At 37.0% G+C, this 27,571-nt stretch overlaps 1 protein-coding gene across 1 annotated transcript; it reads left to right on the top strand.

Moving 5' to 3' along the window:
- On the top strand, nt 1–27,571 carry LOC124277425 (CD109 antigen-like). The gene is given in 39 exon segments (XM_046713127.1): nt 1–45; nt 2,444–2,500; nt 3,002–3,189; nt 4,195–4,220; nt 5,218–5,371; nt 5,711–5,781; nt 6,017–6,142; nt 7,106–7,151; nt 7,572–7,656; nt 7,809–7,917; nt 8,237–8,461; nt 8,598–8,825; nt 9,136–9,234; nt 9,407–9,469; nt 10,311–10,391; nt 10,393–10,503; nt 10,615–10,764; nt 11,264–11,371; nt 11,770–11,839; nt 12,198–12,227; nt 14,399–14,513; nt 14,901–15,018; nt 15,390–15,503; nt 15,990–16,091; nt 16,529–16,657; nt 17,059–17,200; nt 17,342–17,518; nt 18,896–18,977; nt 19,093–19,249; nt 19,365–19,436; nt 19,993–20,170; nt 20,499–20,713; nt 21,123–21,272; nt 21,458–21,520; nt 21,686–21,795; nt 21,991–22,138; nt 22,687–22,789; nt 23,007–23,089; nt 27,496–27,571. Coding segments are annotated over 38 exon segments (4,284 nt in total). The 5' UTR covers nt 1–45; nt 2,444–2,450; the 3' UTR covers nt 27,502–27,571.

Below are 27,571 nucleotides of genomic sequence, written 5' to 3'. Positions count from 1 at the left end.
GCGTTAATCGCCTGACAGGGTCTCCTCAGTACAACGATAAGAAAGGTAAGTTGGCTACACAATATTATTCATTTCTTTCAGTGGGCTGTACAACAACAATCAAACATTCAGTGACGTTACCTGTGGGTTCTGAAATTTTATTTCCGAACATGTAATCAAGGTTAAGTCTCTGCAAAGGTAATGTACATTAGGCAAGTTCTTACTTTTCAATGTTGATCCCATTCAAACTCCCTACTTTGTGTCCTCTTTGTCTGTGACTATAACCCTTGATATGGACTTGTTTCAATTAATGTGATTAATTCATCAAATTAATCACTATTATTCACGTATTTCAGTGGGCTGAATGTTACGAAACATTCAGTTCAGTTATGTGCAGGATCTTCAATTTTATTCCGAGCATGTTATCAAGGTTAGGTATTTTAATACGTAATGCAAAATTGTGGCAAAAAGGTCACGATGTACATTAGGCACATGCTGTGTTTTCATTGTTGATCCCTTTCAAACGCCTTTTGTGAGCTCTTATTTTCGGTGACTATAACCCTTGTTATGGACCTATTTCAATTAATGTTATTAATTCTTCAAAGTGGTTATTTATAACAGATTATTTCCTAAAGATTGAAACTTAAAGTCTGAAGTTAAAACGTCAGCGCCAGACAATTATCTTGAATATCTCCCGAAACATGTTCTAGTGCGCGTATAGGACAAATAGCTGAGAAACATTATCTGAGTGAATTACTGAAATCCGTGATGACAGGTGCTCGCAAACACGATAAGCACACCTTGTTCTGCGGTGGCAGCCGCGAAAACACAATGTACATATTAAAGTAAGTGTGTGTTTGTTATGGCATTATGCTGCACAGCGATACTTCCGCCACTCCACGGCGGCCTCTAAACTATCGAATCTAAGTCAAGAATTTTGTCAACATGAAATACAAATTCATCCATGAAAATTGCACTCAAGAGGTACCTCCTTTCCATGTCGATATATATTTCTTACAATCGTCTCAAATATGTTAACTATACCCTATGTAAACCACCTACAATGAAATTACTGGAATTTAACCAAACTTTCCAGAATCACAGAATATTTCCTAAAAATTCAAAATCCGAAAAAACAACATTATCTCAATGGATAACTGAAATCAGGGATGACAGATGTGCGGACAAAGGAAAAGCATGCCTTGCGCTGAGATGGCAACCGCGAAAACACAAGATGCATGGTTAAGTAACTACAGAGGAAGCTGTTTGAACCGGGGCTCTTCGGGACTGAAGACATAATCCGGTTTAAACAGAGTGCAGGATTGTAGAGCCGACACGGCTCAAATTCACTTCTATTCACTTAATAACATAAACATGACAAATCAACACATTTGAAAAATCAAGTGTTATTTCAACGCAGTATTAATTTATAAGACAAAATATTATGGATGTCAACTTCTTTATTGTTCACACTACGTGTTTGGGCTTCACTGTATTTTATGCCGGTGTTGACGACCGTTGACGACCGGATTGGACAACTGCCGGTTTCGACAGCTTCCACCGTATATGTTTGTTATGCAACACAGCAAATGATAGAAACGGTATGGTATAGACAATAAGGCATACTACAGTAACAGGAGGTTATGATCCCAGTGCTGACAAGGAATTATGCAGTACAGTCAGTTTATCAGATTACAGAGAACACTGGTACGATGCTGACATGGTTGTCAAGTCATCCGTTCTTTTGTTATAGGAGACCAACTGTTTAATTATTTTGAATTTATCTATCGTTCCTGGAAATAGAGGAAAAAAGCTTCACGTATTTTACACAATTTTAAACAGTTGCAGGAATATCAAAACAGTCGCTACAATGGTCTGTCTTGACCATCATCACATCATTCTAAGTGACTGCGTAATGTGCGATTTTTCTTTTAAAGCCGCACTTAGCAAAATTGAAGCTACATGTAGGCTGTCTGTAAATAATATTGTCTGAACAAGGCAAATTAAGCTAATTTGTCAATTTGGATACTACGAAATGATCACGTTAATCGTCTTTTACGACACCATAGTTGCCTAACCCACGTCCTAACCTAGATCTTCACAGCCACCTTAACCTATCAGTGACATGACTTGATAAGACAATTCAGGTCAGAGACAGCAATCGTGAAAGGAGCTAACAGCTGGGAAGATCTTTTCTCTGGTTTTGTGCAGTTGTTCTTTTATCAATGCACATCGACCCTAACCTTTGAGCACGATAGATACTGCTGCTTTGTTTCTTTAGGCTGCCTTATCTTGTAAACATCCGGTTCTAGATAGATAACAACCACGAGTGTATTATTGAAGTTACATTTTGTCTGGACCCTCTGTCTGTGCGAATGCAACTAAAACATTGGTGCTGTATTCAGTACCACCCTGTCTTATAATGTTTGGAATTTATGGTTATTTATCTGTATTCAATTTTCAGTATCACCATGCTTTGGCTTCTGTTTGTAGTCGGAATAGGATTCACCACGGCCGACAGGTTCGTTTGTTTGTTGTCTAATGCCATTCTCAGCAATATTCCAGCTGTACGAGAGTGGTATGTGAATAAACCAGTTGGCACCAGATAATCACTGATTGACATCATGAGCAAGTGTAATATGATGACAAGCATCAACCCAGTCAGTAAGCCAGACCTCCCAATCCCGTTAGTCGCGTCTCACGACAAGGACGGTTGCTGAAATCTAATTCTAACTCAGATCTTCACGAATCTGAAGCCTTAATCTGGAACTTTTAATCGAGTTGGTGGTTTTAATTGGCGAATGTTCCTCAATAGGCGTGACCACTTTCTGGTGAATATCAATAAATGTTTGAATTTGATGTCAATTGACATAGACATATTAATTCATCAAACCGAATTTAGTCTGATTCATGTGTTTCAAGAGCAGTTTTATTTATCATTTATAATGCGTCAGCTCCAGAGAATACTCAGTCTCTGTTGACAACATGGTCTCTGTTGACAACTCTTTTACTGCTCCTCTAGTTCCGGAGGTTCGTATCTCATAACGTCCTCCAAGTATCTGCAACGTGGCATGCCATTCAACGTCAGCATCGACATCCTCAACACCACCAACACCGTCCATGTACAAGTGGAGCTGCAACGCATATGGAACAACTACACCAACACTTTCAGGATCCCTGTTATGATGGCCAAAGGTGACTTCACTAAAGGTGAGACATGATACAGAGGTAACTGTGGTTGATTCTAGTGTGGCATTTCAAGCTATCCTTTCAAGCAAAACTTGCTAAAAGTGTGAAATCATGTTATGGTCTGTTGATTCACAGTTTTGGGAGTTATCAGTCGTGCGTTGTTTGTTGTACACATCTCTCATTAGAGACCAATGCCTATTAAAACTGAAACGTCACACTCTGGTTCCAACCAATGATGAAACTCCTATTTACGAAGACTTTCTAACCGTTTTAAAAACATTTGTGTGGTTAGTGTCATGTTTATTCAAATTCCCATGTAGTCATCCATACAGGTTTTATAGAATTCAGTGACCCCCAAACTGAATATTCGTTAGGTGCTCTTCCGAGGAATGTGGAAAGTTTTTATCTTCATAAGTAAAGGTTGTGCCAACATTCGGGTAATGAGACTGCATTTAGCCCTTGTATGTCTTTGAAAAAGCCCATTTGTGTTGTCTCCTTTCGTGATATTACCGGAATAAAAGCGGCGAAAGACCAAAATCACTCACTCACTCTTTGAGAATTCTTAGTGACATATCTATATTGTTATTAATATTACAAACATGAACAAAATGGAAACAATGTGTTTATGGTGAAAAAGGCTTTGCTAATGAACTTGTACCACATGATCTGTTGCATCGTGTCCAATTTAATCATATTGATTACAATACAGAATGGGATACACGACGAGGTATGTTGCCAGTATCATGACCAATTGGAAATTTGTGGATATTCTGGCATTGTACTATTGTAAGCTCGGTCTGGACAGATAAAAAAATACTTGTTAAAATAATTCTACGACTAGATTTAAAGTGTGTACTCGTGGGATCCGCAATACCAAATACTGAGACTGTTAACATGTTGGTAATTTTTTTAATCATAACAAAATGTATTTAACCATTACTCTGCAGTTCTCTCAACAGCATCCATGAAAGTAACTAACTGAGTAAAGAATTATGTCTCAGAACTTCTACCATCATTGCATTTCAGGAACGACAGGGACGATATCACTGAATGTAAGTATATAAGATCAGTCAGTGCTGATTCAGTCAATGAAACAATCAAACAACCAAGAGATGTTACACAATCAACTATTCTAAAATGACCTAACTATTCAACTCAGTATCATTTACTGCACAGGATTACAATCGCAATACAAACTTAAAGACACTTTGATATAATGAGTGGTTATTGCAATATGGTGATACTAGAGATTAAGATTAACAAGTGGAAAGTAATCTCCATGCAACTGCATGATGTAAGATGACATGCGAGAATGTACACCTTTACATATACACTAGACGCCAAAAGAAACGTTACCCTCCCATCTTCATGAATTACTGAAAAACTATCAAAGATATTTTAGAAGGTTTCAGTTTACAAGAAAGCTAAACAACACAGCTTTATGTAAATTACGAAAACAAATTCTCAAATGCATTCATATTTAGGTGAAATGCATTTTTTAGAAGAGTTACATTGTCCTATATTCGTCCATTCCGAAATAAACCAATAATAGTGATTTTGATGTCCAAAAGAAAGGTTGAACTAACATTCTGCTTTGGGACAATGGTAAACCATTTAAAGTCACCATTTTTCAACTAGTATAACAAGAAACAACTGTTGTAGAGTGTGTAATATTGTAAAATAATCATTCCTATGACTTTTAAAACATTTTCTGCTGATTTGCATTAGTGAAAACAAGTAAAACGTGTCTTTGATATTGTGAAAAAATGTTTAGCAACATCTAAATTCACCGTACACAGACCAAGCAGTGGACGTCCACGCATCACAACGCCAGCTGAAGATAGGTACCTCCGTCATTAAGGAAGGAGGGTAACGTTTCTTTTGGCGTTTAGTGTATTCAATGTAATACATTTGCAACACTATTTTATCATGATCAACACTTCCACATAACAATTTCTGTATAATCATTGTTAGAGATGTATGTGAGATCATATGAGCCTAGTATTATTCATCTTCACGTACAGATCAATCAGTATATTCTCTCACCAGGTACCACGGGACATCTCTGATGGAAGTTACCGTCTCCATGTCCGAGGTAGAGGGGCTCTGCAGTTTGAAAGAGAAACGTCCCTCATCCTCCGTTCCAAGTATATTTCTGTCATGGTACAGACTGACAAGGCCATGTACAAGCCAGGACAGATGGGTGAGCTGAAAAAGGATGTAAACTTATGTCATGATAAAGTCATCTGTTTCTTTGGTTTCTTTATTCCTCTTAAGCCATTATACTTTAAATAAGGCATTTTACCCGAATTAAAACGTGTAACTGGCGAATACTTCGGTTTGCCTTGCCTTTATATTTTGATTACACTTTCAGAGTAAAGTACAAATTCTAGTACTTTTATTGGTTTGAGTTCTATCCGGGATTCTTCGGTGGCTGAGTGTGTAACGTGTATTACATTTGACCACTTCCTAAATGACTTTGTGTATTCATTAATAAGAATGTTTTTTACTTGAACCAATGATTAATTTGTCTCTTCTGCAGTTCATTTCCGAGCGTTTGGTGTCTATCCAAGTTTGCAAGTGTACATGGGGACTTTCAACATAGCCCTTGTTGTAAGTTGATAATACAATATAATATCTGTCACATCAGTATAAACATGCAATATACGTAGAAAACTGCATAACTATAACTATACACCATAACATGCTATTTGTTTTGGAACATTCAGGAAGATTTGTATTCAAAATGTGAAATAATGCCAGTGAACTGTAAGTGCATATTCCTTTGTTTATCCATAAGAACATTTACAGTGATATTCTGTTTATAGAGCTTTGGTATATTCTGCAGGATCCTAACAACAACATTCTGAAGGAGTGGACGGCTCTCCATGAATCTTCTGGAGTTGTGGCTGGGGAGTTCCAGTTGGCAGATAAGACTGTTCTGGGAGATTGGGCTCTACGAGTTTCACCAGGGGTTGGTTATAGTTATTAATCTTTAGAAAAACATTATGTTCCTATCTTAGAATTATTTTTGCAGGACTGGCCCTGGCTCTACGAGTGTCAGCAGCTGCTGGTTTGATATATTTAATAAACAAAACAATTATAAACAATACAAAGATTCTTTTTTGCAGCACGTAGGATTTTGTGACTGGTCACTTTTGTAGTGATTGGTCCTTTCAAATCAGAAAACTTTTCAGTTCGATTCTTCAAGTTCATGCCTGTAACCTTAGAATATACAATCCCCCCAAATATCGAAACATTAAGTTTGGCCTCAACATCCTAGACTAGCTGTTTTGTCACACACTGGTTCTTTAGCCGTACCTAACATATGGACATACATGCACAGCATACAGAAACTCTAACTGAGCATAAACCATCTAATCGAACCAGAACACTTTCGATGCATCTTAAGGTCTTTCTTAAGTCTAAGAAATTGTTCTCTGCAATACAAAATTAAAGAATTTCAAAAAGGTGTTGCTATGGTACGAACATGGCTAAGAAGGGGTAAATAGTATGACAACAGCAGTTTCAGGACTGTTTGTCTGAGGATTAGTAAATTGTATTGATAGGTCTTCTCTAACATATTTTGAAAGACCCTTGAGTTGTCAGATATTTAATTCTGAAGGCATCCTTGGTTATGTGGATCCCAGATCTTGTGGCTGATATTGAAATGCGTTGTCAACATAACTTTAACGATGAAAAGTAAGAGGCAAATAACGGTATCAGATGATCAGGCTTGCTGACTTGGTTGACTCATGTCATTGTATCCCAATTGTGAAGATCCATGCTCGCGATGTGAACCAGTGAATTGTGTGGTCCAGACAGTGTTATTTACAGAATGCCTTCATATTGCACGGATACTACTCAGTGCGTCGCTAAACATATATGTACAAGCCTCGAAAATTATATTCATATCAAAATTGTCTTCTTTATTCAGGACCAAGTAAGCGTCACCTCTAAAACTTTTACAGTTGCAGAATACCGTAAGTGTGACTGTATTGTTCTCTTCTGTTCTCATTAACATTTAGAAATAATAATTAATTGGGGTACAGGAAAGAGCGGTAACACAAATATCCCTTGATCTTCAGATCGAAGCGAGTGTCCATTGATGTTTAACTCCATTTCAGGCGTCAGAATATAACAGAGGGTCACTGGATTGTCTGGTTCAGACCGAATCTGTCTACAAACAACATCATACAGCTGTAATACTGCTCAAACAAATATCTGCTCATGATATAGTCACAATTGTACAATCGACTCTGCTTTTCGCAGATATTTCTTATTAACGTGGAAAGGGTTTTGTCGCTTCTATTTGAAAACGAAACTTACCTATATTTAAATATGTAGTTAAAATAAGAGATTACCATCGACAGGCAAAATGTTCAGACCATTTTTTGTTTTAGAACTGCCCCGCTTTGAAGTCAAAGTTGATCTTCCTTCGTTCTCCCTGACCTCTGATACAAAGCTGTCTGGAACAGTGAAAGCAAAGTGAGACATTTTATCAAATCAGTATTTGAATTTCCCATCTCTCACAGTACAACATATTATGGTTGCGTATTGCTCCATATAACCTTGGTTATTGACGCTCTTAATCTTGCATACCAGGCTGAAACACTGTTACATATGTATTCCTTTTCCAGATACACCTTCGGAAAGCCAGTTAAGGGTATGGTGGAATTACATACACACATGAACGTCGCTAACGACTACTGTGGACGACCGCCCAAATATGTTGAACTGGCATTTCCTGTAGGTTGATAAACTATAAAATTACCCATATCCACATTTTAATGAAAGACCTGAATGATCCAGTTTGATTGTGATACAGAGTATGTATGCCATACTCTTAAGTTGAAATACATTTCTGGTCATAAATAAGAAAAGGATAATATTTGTAGTTATATTCGGATGAATTGTCAAACTACCTGCACAACTGATTCTTGTATTTTCAAACGCATTTCAATAGTGCACACATCTTCCCTGCAGAGAAAGGCCAACATCAGTCTCAAATGTTTTCTCCACAAGACCGAATCATGAATCATATATTGTGTTTGATCAAAATTAACAGATTGACGGGGAAGCCAAATTTGACATTCCTGTTGCCGACATCAAGCGTCTCCAGAGCAATCTAAATGAACAGACTGTCGTCGTTGTCGCCATCGTGAAGGAGGAGTTGACGGGCGTGAGGCTGAACGGGTCAAGCTCACTGAAATACCACCAATACCCCTACAAGATTGAAGTCCTCAATTCAAGTCCGAAAACTTTCTCACCCAAACTTCCATACACAGCATATGTGAGTTGAAATTTAATAACACACATAAAATATCAACATTTTTGTCATGAAAACCATTGAATACTTCACAAATATATTTTAAGTTATACAATGTGTTATGTTTAACTCTCTTCTAAATTTACACATCACACAACAGATCAAAGTGTCCCAACAAGATGGCCGCCCTGTGACCGACCTCAGCAGTCCTGTTGGAGTGTACACCTGTGTCACATACCGTATTGTCCAAGATGACCAGTCCGAGTTCTCCTGCTCATCCTTCACCGGCAACTACGGCCTCCCACCCAAAAACTACACCATCCCTGCCTCCGGCATCATCCCCGTAGACATGCGCATCCCCGAGAACACCACTAGTATTAACGTCAAGGTGAAAATGTAACAAACCAAGTTTCTGATATGATTGGATTATGTATTAAATTAAATAGACAAACCCAGTAACTAACTATATGTATATGCTGCATTTGACTATGAACAATTGTGTGATTGCAACCTGAATTTATAACAAGAGCAAGCGAATGAAAAAAGTATTTTTCTTACTCTTATTGCTTGTAATTTTAGACAACGTAGTTGCGAACACATTGCAAAGGTAAAAGTAGTCGATTAATTTCTCGTGTGGTTTTGATGTTTTCCGTGATCGCCCTTAGGACCATAAACGTTCACAACAATATTCAATCCAGGTCCACTACAATGAGATATCCGACACTCTGACTGTCCAGCAGAAGACCTCTTTCAGTGGCAACTTCATGCAACTCAAACTCACCAACAAGGGGCTCAGGGTAGGCAAGATTGCACTATAACTATGTGTGGATGTTTTGTTTGGCATAGTTGGAAGGGATTACTATCCGGCATGATTCACTAGGGATTGATTAGTTACTGTTCGAAGTAATTGTTCCTGTTTGGTCGACAACATGTAATATGTTAACATATGTAATATTGGGTTTGTTTCAGGCGGGTCAGACAGCTCTGTTCAGCATTGAGTTGACCGAAGATGTACCCTTCATAACATACCAGGTAATCTGCTCAGTCATTGAGAAAAATGAATGATGCAATGTTTGATTGATTGAGCATTCAAATAATGACGAACCATCAGCCATGGCATATAAATTATAATGTTTACACCAACATTAAAATTGAATATGTAACAAGGAACAACATGACGTTCATAATGTTCAACATATCCACGGTTCAATTATATTTCATCTATCTATCTACCTACCCATCTACCTATATATATATAAAGAAAGAAAGTGATGAGAATACCGAGCGTACAGTAGTACATATATAAGAAGAAGTTTCTGAAATAATCACACGACACGGATCTTCTCCAACATGTTTCACTTTCATCTTCAGGGAGAAGTGATTAGAGTTAAACGGATTATGTTATGACGTCACTTTGTCATGACGTTACAATGCAACTGTATACAAATGAAGCCGCCAATGTGACGCCATGGCAACGCCGCGTCACAACATTTGTATACAGTTGCATGTGACGTCATGACAAAGTGACGTCATAACATAATCCGTTTAACTCTAATCACTTCTCCCTGAAGATAAAAGTGAAACATGTTGGAGAAGATCCGTGTCGTGGGATTATATCAGAAAACTTCTTCTTTATATATATATATATATATATATATATATATATATATATATATATATATATATATATATATATATATATATATATATATATATCTCTCATATACATGATATATGGCGATATATGTATAGATTGTAATTTTTCAATACTACACCATATTGATAGGTAAATTCGGGTTGCTTTCCCTTCCCGTGAGTTTTATTCACAGGTGGCACTTAACTCACGATAACACAGATACTATTGTCTTTATAGGTGTTATCCCGGGGTACTGTTGACATCACTGACCAAGTCACTGTTGGCGGCCAGAACCCTGTTCACTTCAATGTCCCCATCACTGCAACAATGGCCCCAGAAGCTCACATCATCGCGTACTACGTCAAGGCATCAGGGGGAGGTTGTTGCCGACAGTCTTAGCTTCAGTGTCGACGACGTCTTTGACAACAAGGTAACATGTAGTTATATACATATTAGTCACATTGTGATGGTGATGAGTTGACCTGAGCCATGACACATTATCGACATCGGGATATCAAGGTCAAATGCTACTTTATTTCAGGTGTCCATTGACTTCAGCAAGAACGACTCTAAGCCTCATGACAACATTGATGTCTTGGTCAGTGCTGACCCCATGTCATCTGTCAACGTCCTTGCTGTCGACCAAAGTGTTCTTCTTCTCAAGTCTGGTAACGACATATCCACAGAACAGGTTAGAGCACCTCTTTTTAAAAGAATGGTCATTATCCCAGATATACAAATAATTCATGCATCACAAAATAAATTATATATGTACTTATGGAAGAACATGTTAAAAAAAAAGCCAGAAAATACATTTAAATGCCATCTATACTTGTAATTAACTTGATCAGATTTTACAATCAGATTGTTTCTTCACACTGAAAATGAGAACACAGATATGGAATATTTCAAATGAGCCAGTGTTTCCATTTGGCCGATGTCAGCTCAGTGTGCTTATATATGTATCTCAGTGTTTACTTAGTAGTTGTCAGATAACGACGTCTTTGGGTACTTTTGCTCATTTAATTAGGTTATCATTGACCAATGTAGCTGACCTGTATTCTTGTAGACAAGCAGCCATTGGAGAGAGATGTTTTTATTCTTCTTATGGAAGAGAGTTCAGGACTTTCAAGAGATTTGAAATGTAAATAGCTTATTAAACCATCACATGCTTCCTTTTGTGTGCTCAGGTTCTTGATGAACTGAAGACGTACAGCTCTGGACAAACTGATGGAGAATTCTCACCAGAAGTATTCGCCATTTCTAGTAGTGCTACACGCTCAGCTGATGTCTTCTCGGTAGGTGACATTGTCTAAAACTGTGCTATTTCCTCGACATAGTTGTTTAAATTTGTCTCTTCATTTTGACATATCACATGTATTTTCTCCTGTATGTAATTTCATCAATGTGTTACATTTCTGTCAGTATATACGTCGTCGCTGAGTACAAAATTCCTGCACATCTAGAAATTACATTACCTTAGCAATGACTCATCTGTGTTCATTCACCCAAAAATAATATATATATATATATATATATATATATATTGAGAGGCAATAAAAGTATAAGTCTGATTATGGGGGAATGAACAATATTAATGAGGAGTTTCTATTCATCAAATTCTTTCCAAATATTGTCTGTAAGACATCAGAAACATTCATTAAAGGATATCATATTTATGTCTGTCTCTCCTCAGGACGCAGGGCTCAATGTAATCACTGATGCTAAGTACTTCAGCGCCTACCATAACCAGTATTATGGGTTTGGTAAGTAGTTTCCATCATTTATGTGTGCACAGTCAATCACTCAAAATTTCGAAGAGACAAACACGATTAAAAAGCAGGCTTGAACAACTTTAACGACTCACATACGCAATCAGAAAGAATTAGTATTAAATTGAGGAAACGTTAACATATTAAAGTTTGAGACTTAAGTTATGTGCCATGACATATTCTTGAGTAGACGTTGTTTCTCCATATTTTGTTTGCGTTGTTTTATGCCACAGTCATCAATGTTATAAACGACCACAGCGCCCTGCAGATAAATGTGGATGAGCTTCTCAAACTAGTCATCATTTGATTGTCCGTATATGCATACGTGACAAAGTCTGATTCATATTGGCAGGTACAACTATTGCACCATCATATGCATTCTGTAAGTATGATGTATTTATATGTTATCAAATTTATCTTTGAACTCCTTTAATATATATTTCATTATTACGACCTAGTTCAGGACAACTACTGCAAAACTGAAAGTACATGTCATCTGACATTTATTGAGAAACCATCTGAAATGCTAGACTTTCTCATTAAAACAACTCTGTAAAGTTTAAAGGTCACATGCAACCAAAAAATCAAACATAATTAAAACACAATTATCACTTATTCGTGACATATAATATACATTGCTGGTTATGAAAAAACATATAAACAAAATTATAAGCGTACAATCGCAAATCAAAAGTGCAATATTGTGTACTTCGGTTTACTTTCCAAGAAACGAAGCAGCCGGGATACCGAACCCAGTCAGAGCGGGTGGGTGTGCACTCAAGTGTAACGGCTGGTTCATTTGCGTATGCCCTCACGGCTTATTGTGTGTGTATATGTAGAGATGTTGGGTTTTGTAAATACATGCTCATTTTTTGTGTATAACATTTTGCAATCAACAGACATCATAACATGTCAAGTGTTCAACTATCACACCTGCCTGTCTGTGTAATTACATAATGTGACAGAGACCGATCTCGGGCCATAAATCAATGCATTTTGTTTATGGTGTATAGCCTGATTGGTGTTAAGTTCAAATTGCATGTGGTCAGTGATAGCAGCTGTGTATTAAATATTGTCATTAGCAGACAGGCAGGCAGACACACAGATGTCAATAAAACAAGACATTGAGTTTTGTCTGTGACAACGACATATCTATATCACAGTTAGAAATTCTGTCAACGCTAAATAATGACATTGCTTTTAAGTATCGAACTAAGAAAGTGACTCGGTAAGAAGAACGTGTGGTGAAATTATATAAACAGTTAATTTACTGTCATAACATATAAAAAGCTCGCGCCTGTGAGATATCAACAAAACATTAGAAAAATAGCTCACACCAAAGCCTTCACCGAGTATTCACCGACAGCCCGCTTCCAAGCTGCGCGAACCTATTTCACTGCGCACGTGCTATGAGCGCAGCCCAGCTGTTGAAACCCGTTTTCCCCAGAAAAGTCAGGGGAAAATTAGTGAAACGTTTGAACTCCGATTTCGCGCGGTTTTTTCAATCGCGTTATTTTTCAACTTTATAAGTTGAATTTGCATTTTTGACGATTTGTTTCGGTAAGTCCATACCGAAATGTATCAGAATCTGCAAAGTTGTGTTTTACGTTGCATGTGACCTTTAAGGGTTAAAGGTTTTGACAAGAAGTGGGCTTTTCATGGGCACAACCGCGTCCCACTTCCGGGCTATCTTTTTCTTCTTGCATGTGAATACAAGTGTTTGTACCCGAAGTCAGTTTGGCCGAAAGGTTTAACTTATGTTTTAGATCTAGCGATGATCTGATGTACGGCGATGACAGTGCTACCTTATTTACCTACCTGAAAATATACTAAATACACTCTTAAAAAAGGAGGGGAACTTCATTGTTAATTTACGACTGAAACATTCAATCAATCATTGTGATATGATAATAATGAATGTTTTGAGAGTGCATCACCACTTGCACATCCATATAACCATTGTTGTTTGAACAGTAATCGCTCTTGAAAGATGATTGGTGTATGACGTGAAATTTGCATGTGTACGAGTTTCACTTTCCAACAAAAAACCGTCTAGAAACCAATACCAACAACATGCAAGATGATTGTCAAAATTATGGTCTACAGTGATTTATCGAAATTCTTGAAAACCCTCAAAATCAAGAATGACACCCCATGCACGTGTATGAGGCTACTGCGTTGTGCACGTGCATCACATGCGTTGTGTATAGGGGTGGTGATAAAGAGAAATGGTGGTGCGTTCATAAGATATCTGTCTTTGGAAAGTTTGTTCAAGCTTATACTTCCTATCCAAATTGAAAGTTCAGGTTCCCCTTCTTTTCTTTTAAGAGTATATTTCGGTTATTTCAGTCATTGTAGACACTGACTGTAACATATATACATGAGACCACTAAGACCACAAAGTTTGGTTCATATTTATATATATGCGTAAATATTCAGAGTGACAAAGACACACACACTTTCTCGCCATATCTCCCAAATTCTAAATGTCTGTCAAAGGCTATCAAAACGTATGCATCATAGAATATTTGAATCTGCGTCTTTTCATTCAAGCAATGAGACCAAATGCCATTCTTGGAGGAGCTGTTCATAGTCAGAAGGTCAAGGAGGTGGAGAGGGTCAGACAAGAATTCCCAGAGACATGGCTCTGGATCAACAAGACCGTTGGGTAAGAAGATGTTTTGAAAAATTCATGTCAAACATCTTGAGACCCCCATACGGACATCTTATACATGCCGGTCATTAAACCAGTACACAATACATCTTTGTTCACCAGATGTATGTATTTGTTATGAATTTGTTCGGCGCATTTGATGCCTCAATCCTCTGCTGTCTGCATTCCGATCAAAGAAGGTTTCGAAACCTTTGCTGTTATTGTGGATATGTGGAGGACATTTCCAAATGCGATGCACCAGGGACAAAACATTGCCCCTTTCTACTTGTAGCCTGTATGGGTTTTCAGATGAACGCTTAATTTGCCTTTCCATAGGTATTTTACGGATGCCACGGGTTCGTCTTTTTATATCTAAAATCAGCTTGTTGTTTGTTTGTCCAGTGCTGACGGTAAAGCCACCATCAGTAGCACTGTGCCTGATACTATCACTTCCTGGATCGCCAGCGCCTTTGCTGTCAACTCCGCCACTGGTCTTGGTGTGGCCCCGTCTACCACAAAGGTACAATGATGAATTTATACTTATCCTCCCCCCAAAACCACAATACTGCCATAGGTTATGCAGTTTGTGCAGAAATTGTAATTAAAAGGTAATACAACTGAGCTTCTAATGAATTCTTTTTTCCTGAACTCTTGAACTTCAATGCTCATTTCATTACAAATGTCCAGTTTAGGTTTTTCTAATGTCATGTTCCATCTTTATGTTAAACATGTTCAATGAGAACCTCGAAATATTTTTATATTGCTAAAGGCAATATTTCCTGTTACGTTTTCTTCTTGATTACCAATGTGTAAAAAAACTGTACAAAAAGTGCCAGATTGTCCAGACATAGAAAAATGTATTGCACAATATCCGTCGCCCAACGTTTTCAGCTGCGTGTGTTCAGCCCTTTCTTCGTGAGCCTGTCCATCCCCACCTCGGTGTTACGTGGAGAACAGGTCGTCATTCAAGCCAGTATCTTCAACTACCTACCCAGTGACGTGGACGTGAGTGTGTCTTTTAAATCAGTCACACCTCCTATAGTGTTGATTGGGGATAGTCTTACATCACCGACCAGGACATGGATAATGGTGCAACTATTCCCATTGCCTTGAGCGTCATTGTGTCTGCTAAGTTGACTCAAACATGACAGCTGTTTATTGTTCTCATTGTCCACAGCAGGACACATTTCAGAACAGCACTTTCAGAATGCATGAAATCAAACATCTTTCATCTTGGTCATCCTGGTTCTGAAAAGTTTTGACCAAAATAGTTTTGACAGAGCGGATTATTTCACTTTCATCTTCAGTTTCTCATAAAAAATAGTTGCATCTGGGAGCTACGGATTAGTTCTAATAGTTTTGAAAGTTCATAAACAAGGTTTAAATTAATTCACTTTGCACAAATAGCTTGTAACGGTTCGTAGCTCGTAAGTTCCCTGAAGGGTACTTGGGAAAAAATGCAACAGTTAATATCACGTATATGTTCAATAGGTTGTAGTGTCCTTGCCTACCTCTTCGGACTACGTCAACGTAGTGGTTGGCAGTTCCGGTAAAACTACCAAGGAATCAAAGGACCAGACACAGTATGTCACGGTAAGTGTTTTTTTTAATTCACTTTCAGTGTTTAGCAAATGGAACTATTCCAGCTGTTAGATAGCAGGTATTAAAATCAAATATCGGCAGACATTAGAGCTGAAGAGGGTCATTAGTCAATGTTGCAAGCACAGCTCATCGGAAGTGGGAATAAGACTGGAAAAATAATAATCCGGACTCATTTTCATCTTAAAAATAAACTGTCCGACTTCAACATAATATGAATTCCGAACCCGGAACAAAGACCGTCTGGGCTAGAATGTTTCACATGGTAATATATGCAAAGTGTTAATTTGGGATCGTACATTGTTTGGGCAATATTGAAAGTGATCCGGGTTAGTCAGAGTCAGATTTAGACAGATTCTGCACTTATTGCCATGCCAGTGTTAAATGAATTTGTTGCACACATTCCCACAATTTATCATTCTGTCCTCAAGGTTAAGTCCAACGAGCCCCAGACTGTGTACTTCCCCATCATTCCATCATCTCTGGGAGCTATCGACATCGAGGTGTCAGCACGAACAACTCTAGCTGCTGATGCTGTCAGGAGACAGCTCAATGTCCAGGTAATGACTTGTTCGACTAATGATGCATACCCTCTAGGGCTTATTTCTCACGACAAAGAAGTCATCAAGTCTCGCGATCCGATTCGTTCTTTTTGGCTATTATGACAAAGATGGAGCGCTGGTGATCTTCTATAACTCAGATCTGAGAGTACATGAGGTGAAACTGGGTTTAACGTCGTCTTGTAGATTATTGCACTCTGAGTCCTTGTTTCATCCAGTCAGTGGCGAGAACAGTAACAATAAGTAACATTTTTAAAGTTGCTTTGATGTGGTCAGGGAATCGAACTACTACACCACAAAGATGGTTTCTGGGATGGAAGGATTGGAAGTTCTTTAACAAAAATGGTTCACTGATGTGTACATTTTAAAGTGTATAGTCTGTATCTACTTTCTTATCCCAGGCGGAAGGTATCCCCAAAGAATACAACGCACCTGTCTTCATTGAGCTGACACCAGGAGGCGCTGACTTCAACCAACATGTGGCACTGTCACTGCCATCAGAGGCAGTAACCGGATCAGAGAAAGTCAGAGTCAAAGTTACAGGTATTATACAACAGGGAAAGATGTAAAGAATGGAACTGATATGCTTTATGGGCTATGGGTATATTTGAATTTTACATGAAAGTTTGTAGACGTGACAGATAAGGTTCTTCAAAAGGACATTATCCATTGCCTGCATTTCAGGTGACCTGATTGGCGCCAGTCTCGACAACCTGGAGAACCTTCTGGCTCTACCCACCGGATGTGGTGAACAGAACATGATGACCTTTGCCCCGGATGTATATATTGCAGACTACCTTTACACAACCAAGCAAATGACACCCGCCTTGGAGTCCAGGATCATGACCTATCTCGAACTAGGTAAAATTATTTTCCTATAAGTTTATGACTGAATGCCTATTATTATTATTTTCCTATAAGTTTATGTCTGAATTGTTTGACGGTAAATATGGAAAAAACAAAGGTAATAGTTTAAAAAAAGGTGGAAGACTGTCGAAGTATGAAAAATGGTTCTATAATGGTGTACAAATAGAATGTGTTTCCTGGTACAAATATCTAGGTATTTTATACAGTAGGTCATAAGTATGGACCAAACACATAGAAAATGCATGTCTACAGTCTAAGCAAGTTTTATTTGGTATTTTTAGATCACTGTCAATGTTTAAGCCATTACCTTTTCACTTGTACTTTAAGATTTTCGACACCAAAGTTTGTCCAATTTTATTATACGGTGCAGAAATATGGGGACTGAATGTTGTTAACGAAATAAAAGTTATACATGTAGCAGCTTGTAAACGATTTCTAGGAATTAAATCCTCAGCGCATGTTGTGCGAGGCGAATGTGGAAGATAACCATTGTATATTTATACCATCAAAAGGTCTATCAAATATTGGTGAAAATATTGAAATGTCAAATGAGCGATATGTAAAGAAATGTTATAACATACTTGTACAAATGGAAAGTAATGGTTGCAGGAGCTGGGCATCTAGGATAAAGCATATATTAGAAGTCTATGGATTTGGATCTGTTTGGCAAGAAGATATGGTTCGAAGTGAAACGCTATTTTTGAATGAATTTCTTGGTAGACTCAAAGTTTCGTAACAACAGGACTGGCATTCTGCACTAATGAAAGGCGCAAAAACATTTGGATACACGTTGTTTAAACCTATGTTTGGTGTTGAATCTTATATCTTCATAGTTAGATATTTCAAACATAGACGTGCTCTTGCTCAATTTAGATCGGGGTCTCATAAACTACGAATAGAAACTGGCAAGTATATTGGTGAGGCTAGAAATGACAGATTATGTAATATCTGTAAATTGCCATATATAGAAGATGAATATCACTTCGTACTTATTTGTAATAAATATCAAGCATTGCGGCGACTGTATATCCCTTTACACTTTTATGAATATCCAACAATCCAAAAATGTAATACGCTTCTGCAATCATCAAATGCAAGCATCTTAAAACATTTATCAGCATATATATATATATACTATATATATATATATATATATATAAAGCTATGTTACTGAGACAGTCTTCATTATAACATATTTTCTCACTCTGTAATTCTCAAAGTGTAACCTGGGCCTATGGCCTATATTACTTTTCTGAAATAAACCACCATTAGGCATTAGGCGTGGCTAAATGCACTGATCCCGAAAGGTTTATTTGTAATTCTTATGTTTCTTCTACAATTTCCGTTTCTCAACACCTGTATTACTTTCAGGCTACCAGAGGGAGCTCACATATCAGAGACAGGATGGAGCCTTCAGTCCTTTCGGAGACCGAGATGAGGCAGGACACATGTGGTGAGTTTCCCTTTTCCCACATAAACTGTTCTATACTCAGTAATTAAACAGAGACACCCATGCAAAAGCTCACTCACACCTTAGTCTAACGCATAACTGTTTCATTTTTTCAAAGGCTGACTGCATTTGTAGCAAGAAGTTTCCATCAAGCCAGGCCTTACATTTTTGTCGGAAATCAGACTTTGGCAAGGTCCCTTAACTGGATGGCAGGGAGGCAGAATTTGGATGGATCCTTCAATGAGCCTGGACTTGTGTTTGACAGACAGATGCAGGTACGGACAGGATATTACGAAATATTAACATTTCCAAAATGATATTTCCTGACTACACACATCTCAGTTGGTCCTTGTCTAGAACCTTAATATCGTGTTTCTTTTGTTTCCTCAGACTTCCAAAGCCTCTCTTACATCCATGGTGCTGCTGGCTTTCTTGGAAAATCAAGACATTGGTGGATATGGGGTAGGTGTAGGTTTAGCATCATATAGACTCATATGTTCTTTGACATTGGAAAAGTGTCAGTGAACAATTGCTTTTTCGGTCTTTGTCATTTCTGAAAAAGAACCTTTGTAAACCTAAAGAGGGAAAGGATAGAACTGGCTTCTGTAAGTTAAGAAGCTTTTCTAAATTTGGAAATATTATTGGAACTTTTGTGTAAGGACATATTTCACAAATACACCTCGTTGATGTGTGTCAGAAGCGGAATGTAACAATGCATTGACATGCGACAGAGGGAGTTTTCAGAGCTATATGTATATGTTTTTATCACGGACATGTAATTATGAAGAAGTTTGATCATTTGGCTGTCATTAAATTATGTAAATATCAAGATTTTAAAAGGAACAAAATCGGTTTGATGTTGCAAAATTGTATCTTGAAACAATGACACTACATAGGATCCAAACCTTCTGAGTCTCTCTATATGTAGCTTCTACAGTACACACACTGAATCGCACTAGAATCAATAGAAGCATAACAAACTTGGAATTGAGCTTGAAAACATATGTTTTCATGACAGATTAATGAGTATACGCTTGGAAACGCCACTGTGAATGCCACGAATTACCTGGAGATAGTGGCTCCCTCTATCACGGATCCCTTCACTCTTGCCATTGTCAGCTACGCCTTGTCTGAGGCTGGCAGCTCAGTAGCGGATGTCACGTTAAATAAACTCAACGCCGCAGCTGAGGTTGAAGGTAAATTCTGGAATTGTGTCACTGATACCCACAACAATTTGAACAATAGTTATACCAGGCTGCATACCGTATGGTTGTTTTCAAATAAAAACCGTTTGTGCAAGAGAATAGACAGTCATGATCATCCACCGGAACTGATTAAATATACGTACCCGCCACACAATCTGCATAAAAAGTGAGATCCAGTGACACCATAATGTACCCACTGTTTTTTTTGCTAAACCAAAAACTCAATCCAAAAGAACCCAATATGCTTCTTAGAAAACACGACTGCTGAGCACATGTACAGTGGTAAATCCATTTTCTTACACTGGCACTTAATTACCAGGTACTCTGAAACACTGGACGGAACAAACAACAGCCTCCTCAACTTACTATACAAACTGGACACCTCCCCACACACGCGCCCAGCCTATTGACATTCAGACAACAGCGTATGGTCTTCTGGCATCCTCGGCACGCGGTGATCTCAGAGGAGGTCTTCCAATAACCAACTGGCTGACCTCACAAAGGAACCCATATGGCGGCTTTTCTTCAACGCAGGTCAGTGTTGAATCGGTTAAAGGATTTGTAGCCTTTAGCAGGACTAACCAAAGTCAATTCATAATACAATTTTCATTAAGATATGCTCGAACACGGTGCTCTTATTTAGCTCAGGGTTTTTCTTGAAGCCGTGTATGAGTACTAGGTGAAAATTATTGTAAATGCAATTCATTGCTATGTCCATAAGTTCGGAACTGAATAAATGATATCATGTAAATATACAATAAAACATCGATTGACATTCCACAAAGGAAATCTAAGTACATAATTTCTCACCTGTTTTAAAATCTTACTTAGTGACCATTTGCATGTATTGTTAGTTTTGTTTGATATAAACTGTAAGCAGTTCATATTGTATGGTTATATCAAGGAATTCAATTTTTACTCTACTGATCCTCATGTATCACAGGACACAATGGTCGCACTTCACGCCCTAACTGACTATGCCCGACGTGCACATGCTTCCGGTTTCCAAGTTGAGGTTGACATCAAGAGCGGAAGTGACAACCAGCACATATCTGTGACTGACAGCAACGCACTCGTTTTGCAATCAAGAGAGGTAGATTCAAAACCGGGATATATGTATAATATTAAAGAGGTGACATATAAAGGTGTTGTTCTAATCCAAATTGTAATGGATTTGTACTCAATAAATTGTGAAAGAGACTTAACTTGGCATTTATGCTGCGTATTTAATACTCTGAAGCTCGTTCTTTAAAATGTTAGCTTTTGGTTTGTTTCCAGCTGACGAAATTCCCAAAGGACGTGTCTATTACGGCTACTGGTAAAGGTGTTGCATATGCCGATGTAAGTATGAAGCAATGGCTTAAGCACAGTGCTCCGACTATAAGTAAGTCAATGCCTGAATCTGATTACTCGAATACTGAATAACAGATAGATCAAATACGTGAGCAAATCCCTTGAACAATAAATGGTGTATCTCAATACTGACTGTATGCTTTTCCATTCCAGGTGGATGTGTTCTTCAACGTTGATGCTGAAATCGGTGACCCATCCTTTGACATTAATACTGTGCTGCTTGATGACACCATCAACAACTTCAGACTGATGACCTGCACTAAGTGAGAACACAATTAATAACACTGTTTCAGTCATGTAAGTGATATCTATTGATAATGATATCTTTTTTCAGTCTTGACATGTTACAAGTAGAACAGTGCATTGACTGGCTTCAAATGAATTTGAAAGGTATGTCATTTTGATCAGCCTGTTCGCCTCTCATAAAATATGAGTTTTTCCTCTTTTATCTCCTCAAGATGGCTGAAGGAGGGATCCAGTGGAATGACAGTGATGGAGATATCTATCCCATCAGGCTTTGATCCGGATATGACGTCCATCGGCAACATTGCTGGTCTGAAGAGATTTGAAAGACGTGGGAGAAATGTTGTTGTATACTTTGATGAGGTGGGTTTGTGACGTTTTGACATCAGTTAATAATAGAATATGGGTTATGGTCAGTCTGTGAAATTAGAGTCGTTCAGTCTTGTCGTCAAATGACATCAGGGCTTATCATCACATGACAATGATAAGCCCGTCAAAAAGCTTCATCCTTCTCTGTTTAAATTGCTCGCTGATTACTTCACTTAGTCTAATCCTTTCCCTTTGGCCTTTGTACTTTTTCGTGGTACTGAAAGCAGTACCACATCTGTACATCACTTCATGTTTAATAGCTAGTGTTCATTGTTTCATAGTCACGATATGGCTGAAATATTGCCGATGTGACGTTAAATAATAACTCACTCACTCACTCATTATTTCATACTCTAAACTGTAAGTATATATTGCATGGTCATCACTATAGTGGCAGCAATTTTCGCCTTTACACCATATGTAATTTGTTTCTGAGGATAGTCAAGATAGGGTATTCTTTTGCATTGACGTTCTGAATATTATGCATAGAAAATGAAATCTAATAGTGCATACACAATGTACATTCCATTTTCTTTCCAAAGATTGGCACAACGTCCATCTGCTTTGACATCCTGTCCACCAGAACCGGCATGGTGACGAACAACCAGCCCAGCTACGTCACAGTCTACGATTACTACCAGCCCAGTGAGTATGAAATTCATACGTGAAGTGCTGATAACGTCTGTAACTTTGACCCGTGTTGCTGTTTGTGAATTACGCAGAAGCAATAACACAGAAATGGCCTAGCAGTCAAAATTGCTTGTCGGTTATACGGGAATGTATCTATAATAGTATATCTTATAGTTATATTTTCACTTATCAAGAGTTTGTTGCAGATATTTGACGTTATCCTTCTTTGTAGGTAACCAAGGTGCCACTTTCTACGAAACCCGCAGTCTCAAGGAAGCCACGATTTGTGATGTGTGTGACAAGTGTTGCAACCAGGTCGGTGAATAAGATACCATTTCCGTAAATGTATATATATTCTATTACATTCATGCATATGTAATGCCATTTACAGATATCAATTGCATACATTTAGTCAATATTTTATACTTTCCTCAATTCGATTGTTGAACAAGAATGTTATTGTCTATTACGTTGAAGGTAGAAATATTTGTTCCTAAATAGTAAATTTACCTTTATATTTAACTTTATGGATAACCCTACAGAGCAGGAGATTATACATAACTGTTTTAACAACGTGGGTTGGGGATGGTAGCATTGAGCCGTAGGGTTACATGACGGAAGTCACAGCTTTCATCCTTTGTTTAATCTTTCAGTTATGTTTTTCAATAAGATATTCACTTTCATTTCGCACAGGGAAGCACTACATTATAACATTGGTACAGTTGGCTGTTTGCTCAACAAGTGAAACAATAACTCTGGTTGCTAGCACAAACAATTCACATGATGGCACATAAACTAAATATTTTCTCTACAAATTGCCAAGGAATAAATATAATGAAAAGAAAAGAATTGATGTTTTTGAAAACTTAAAGAAAAGAAATGGAAATATTTACTGTTTACAAGATACACACTTTATTAAGGATATAGAGCAGAAAGTTAAATTAGAATGGGGATCATCTGAAGTACGCTGTTGTTCATTTACAAGTCAGTCTAGAGGTGTAGCCATCCTATTTCAAGATAATTTTGAATTTGAAATACTACAAGAAATAAGAGATGAAAATAATGGAAACTATATAATACTTAAGGTTAAACTAGAAAACGAACTTATAAGCATAACAAATATATACGGACCAAATACCGACACGCCAGATTTCTATCATAACATAAAACACATTGTAAAAAACTTGGAAACAGAAACAAATGTAATATGTGGTGATTTCAATCTGGTTCAAGATCAAAACCTAGACACCTTCAACTATCTGCACATAAATAATCCTAAATCAAAGGAAGCAGTACTTGAGATGGTTGATGAACTCAGTTTATATGATCCATGGCGAGCAAGCAATGTAAATGAACGCAGGTACTCTTGGAGAAAGCCGAAACCCCTAAAAAAAGCACGGTTAGATTTTTTTCTCGTAAGTAAACATGGAAAAATCAATAACCTGCACTAAAATAGAACCTAATTATCGATCTGATCACTCCATAATCTCTTTACATATTGAATTCACAAAAATAGAAAGGGGTAGAGGCTTCTGGAAATTTAATAATAGTTTATTACAAGATCCACATTATGTCAAAGAAATCAAAAGCATTATTCAAGAAACTGTTGATCAGTATCATAGTCGATCCAATGAAGGAGAGCGAGTATTAATGATAAACGAACAAATATTCTTTGAAGTTTTATTATGTAATATTCGAGGATATACAATTAAATATTCATCTCAAAAAAAGAAAGAAAGAATTAAAGCAGAACAGGAAACCAATGAAGCACTTGAAAACCTTGACGTCAAATTAGATGCAGCCATGAACGAAGAATATAAAGATAAATTATTAAAAGAAATAAATGAACTCAAAGAAAAACAATTAGAACTTAACCGATACAAAACAGAAGGCATTATACTAAGATCGAAAGCGAAATGGTATGAACAGGGAGAGAAACCGTCGAAATACTTCCTGTCACTTGAAAAACAAAACTTTCAAAATAAATCCGTTGCTAGATTAGAAACTGCATACGGTACTATATTTGAAGCTAAAGATATTATTAAACATACCAAAGATTACTTTCAGAATCTATATACTAGTAAAGAAATAAAAGATGTAGAACTTGAAGAACTTTTTAAAAATTGCACTATACCTAAAATAACTGAAGAAGAATCTCAATGCCTCGAAGGCGCACTACAATATGATGAAGTACTACAATCTCTTAAAAATATGAAAAACAATAAAAGTCCTGGACCATCTGGATTTTCTGCAGAATTTTACAAATTCTTTTGGGAAGATGTTAACAAATATTTGATTAACTCGTTGAATCACGCATTCAAAACAGGTGAACTTTCGGTAAGCCAAAAACAGGGCCTTATAACATGTATTCCCAAACAAGATAAACCTAAAGACCAAATTAAAAACTACAGACCTATATCACTCCTTAACATATCGTATAAACTAGCCTCGTCCGTAATTTCAGCGCGAATAAAACGTGTACTCCCGAAAATAATGAGCGACGATCAAAAAGGCTTCATGAAAGGTAGATACATTGGCGAATGCACGAGATTGGTCAGTGACATTATGGAATATACAGACTTTATGAATATACCAGGATTACTGATAATGATAGACTTTGAAAAAGCTTTCGATTCCGTGGAATGGTCTTTTATTGAGAAATGTCTTAACTTCTTTAATTTTGGACCATCAATCAAACACTGGATTAAAACATTTTACAACAACATAAATTCTAGCGTTTCAATAAATGGTTTTGCATCAGACTTCTTCCACATTACTAGAGACTGTAGACAAGGTGATCCTCTATCGCCATATCTATTTCTCATAGTCGCAGAAATCCTTGCTCACAATGACAAAATAAAAGGGATAAAAATGTTTGACTTAGAATATTTGCTAACACAGTTCACAGACGATACAACTATAATCTTAGACGGGTCTGAACGTTCTTTTCAAACAACATTAGAAGTGCTTAAACAATACGCATCCTCCTCTGGTCTTAAGATAAACATTGATAAAACTAAAGTATTGTGGATAGATTCTAAACAATTCTCAAGTACACAGTATTGCAGAGACTATAATCTGGACTGGACGCAAAGACCTTTCAAACTGCTAGGTATCATATTTCAACATAATAAGGCAGAAATGGTGGAAAGAAACTATAAAGATAAACTAAAGAAAATGGATAGACTAATGAAACTTTGGTCACTTAGAGATTTCACACCATTCGGCAGAATAACTATCCTGAAAAGCCTAATATTGCCCACACTCAATCATCTATTTTCCTCACTACCAAACCCCAAAATGAATACAATTCAAATGATCCAGAAAAAGATCTTCGCATTTATTTGGAGAGGCAAACCAGATAAAATAAAAAGGTCTCTGATAATCAGAAACTATAAAGAAGGCGGCTTGAAAGTTCCAGATAGACTCGAAACTATAAAATCTCAAAAATATCATGGATAAGAAGGCTGTTTACAACAAACTCTAAATTCAACAATATCTTAAATAACATGGTAAAAAATACAAACCCAATAGAAATGGGCTCAAATTACTTGAAAACACACATTATCCCAAAACTTAAAAAACCTTTTCTGGAAAGATGTTCTGGATGCTTGGGCTGATTTACAAGAACGGTATCCTTACACGAAATCCGACTTTTGTAAACAGTATATTTGGGCAAATAACAATATAAAAATTGGAAACAAATCTATACTATATGAACACTACTTAAAAGCAAATGTAAAATTTATAAATGACGTACTAAAAGATGATGAATCCTTTCTGTCTTTCACTGAGTTTAAAGAGATGTATAGAGTAGAGACAAATTTCTTAGAATATGCTGGATTAGTATCTTCAATAAAACAATATTCAAAGCAAGAAGCTACGCTATTGACAAAGCAAAGACATTTACCCTATATTCCCCCGAATGTAAAAATAAGAGAGGCTGCAATATTTTCTACACAACGCTACTAAACAAGGCTAAATCTATTCCAAGTTTAGGATATCAATGTAAATGGGAAAACGACCTTCATCACAATTTTCCACCTAACTTATGGAATACCTATCATTTTATACCATTCAGAGCTGTTCATAACACTAATGAAAGATGGTTTCAATATCGTATTGTCCACAGAATTCTCACAACCAATACAGACCTATACAACTATAATATATTAGAATCACCACTATGTACATTTTGCAAGGCTGAAACCATTGTTCATTTGATGTTTGAATGCAGATACGTGAATAGGCTGTGGCAAGACCTTTTAAATTGGATTGAAGATAAACCAGACACTACTATAAACCTGGATCCGAAAACAATCCTTTTGGGCTTTCATGAAAAACGTTAGGATGTTCTGAACTTGATATTTATCATAACAAAGGAATATATATATTCCAGAAAACTAGCAAATATACGTCCAACCCTTGAAAGTCTCAAAGCCAAATTAAACCACAGTTACAATCTCCATAAATATAATGCATACTGGGTATGCAAATATAGCACGTTCACGACTTTCTGGTCATCATGCCACAACTTATTTACATAACCTACTCGATCTCACTTATGCTTGTTACTTAATTGTCCTGTGTATTTGAAATAATGTTGTGTATGAATGATAAAACTGTACCAATGCTTAAAAAAGAAATAAAGTGGAAAAAGGAAACAAGAGTGTTATTAGGATCCCTTTTGTAACAGAAGATCATTTTAATTATCTTTTCAGATCTGAAGACAACTTTGAAGAGGAAAAGACAAACATTGAAATTCTTATGCAAAATGTGAATAAATAATTCCATTAA

The sequence above is a fragment of the Haliotis rubra genome, unplaced genomic scaffold (genome assembly GCF_003918875.1).
Source record: "Haliotis rubra isolate DU_JTF1 unplaced genomic scaffold, ASM391887v1 Scf221, whole genome shotgun sequence".
NCBI classification, from domain to species: domain Eukaryota; kingdom Metazoa; phylum Mollusca; class Gastropoda; order Lepetellida; family Haliotidae; genus Haliotis; species Haliotis rubra.
Note: the sequence above shows the minus strand (reverse complement) of the source record. Positions and strands in the feature narration are given on the sequence as shown.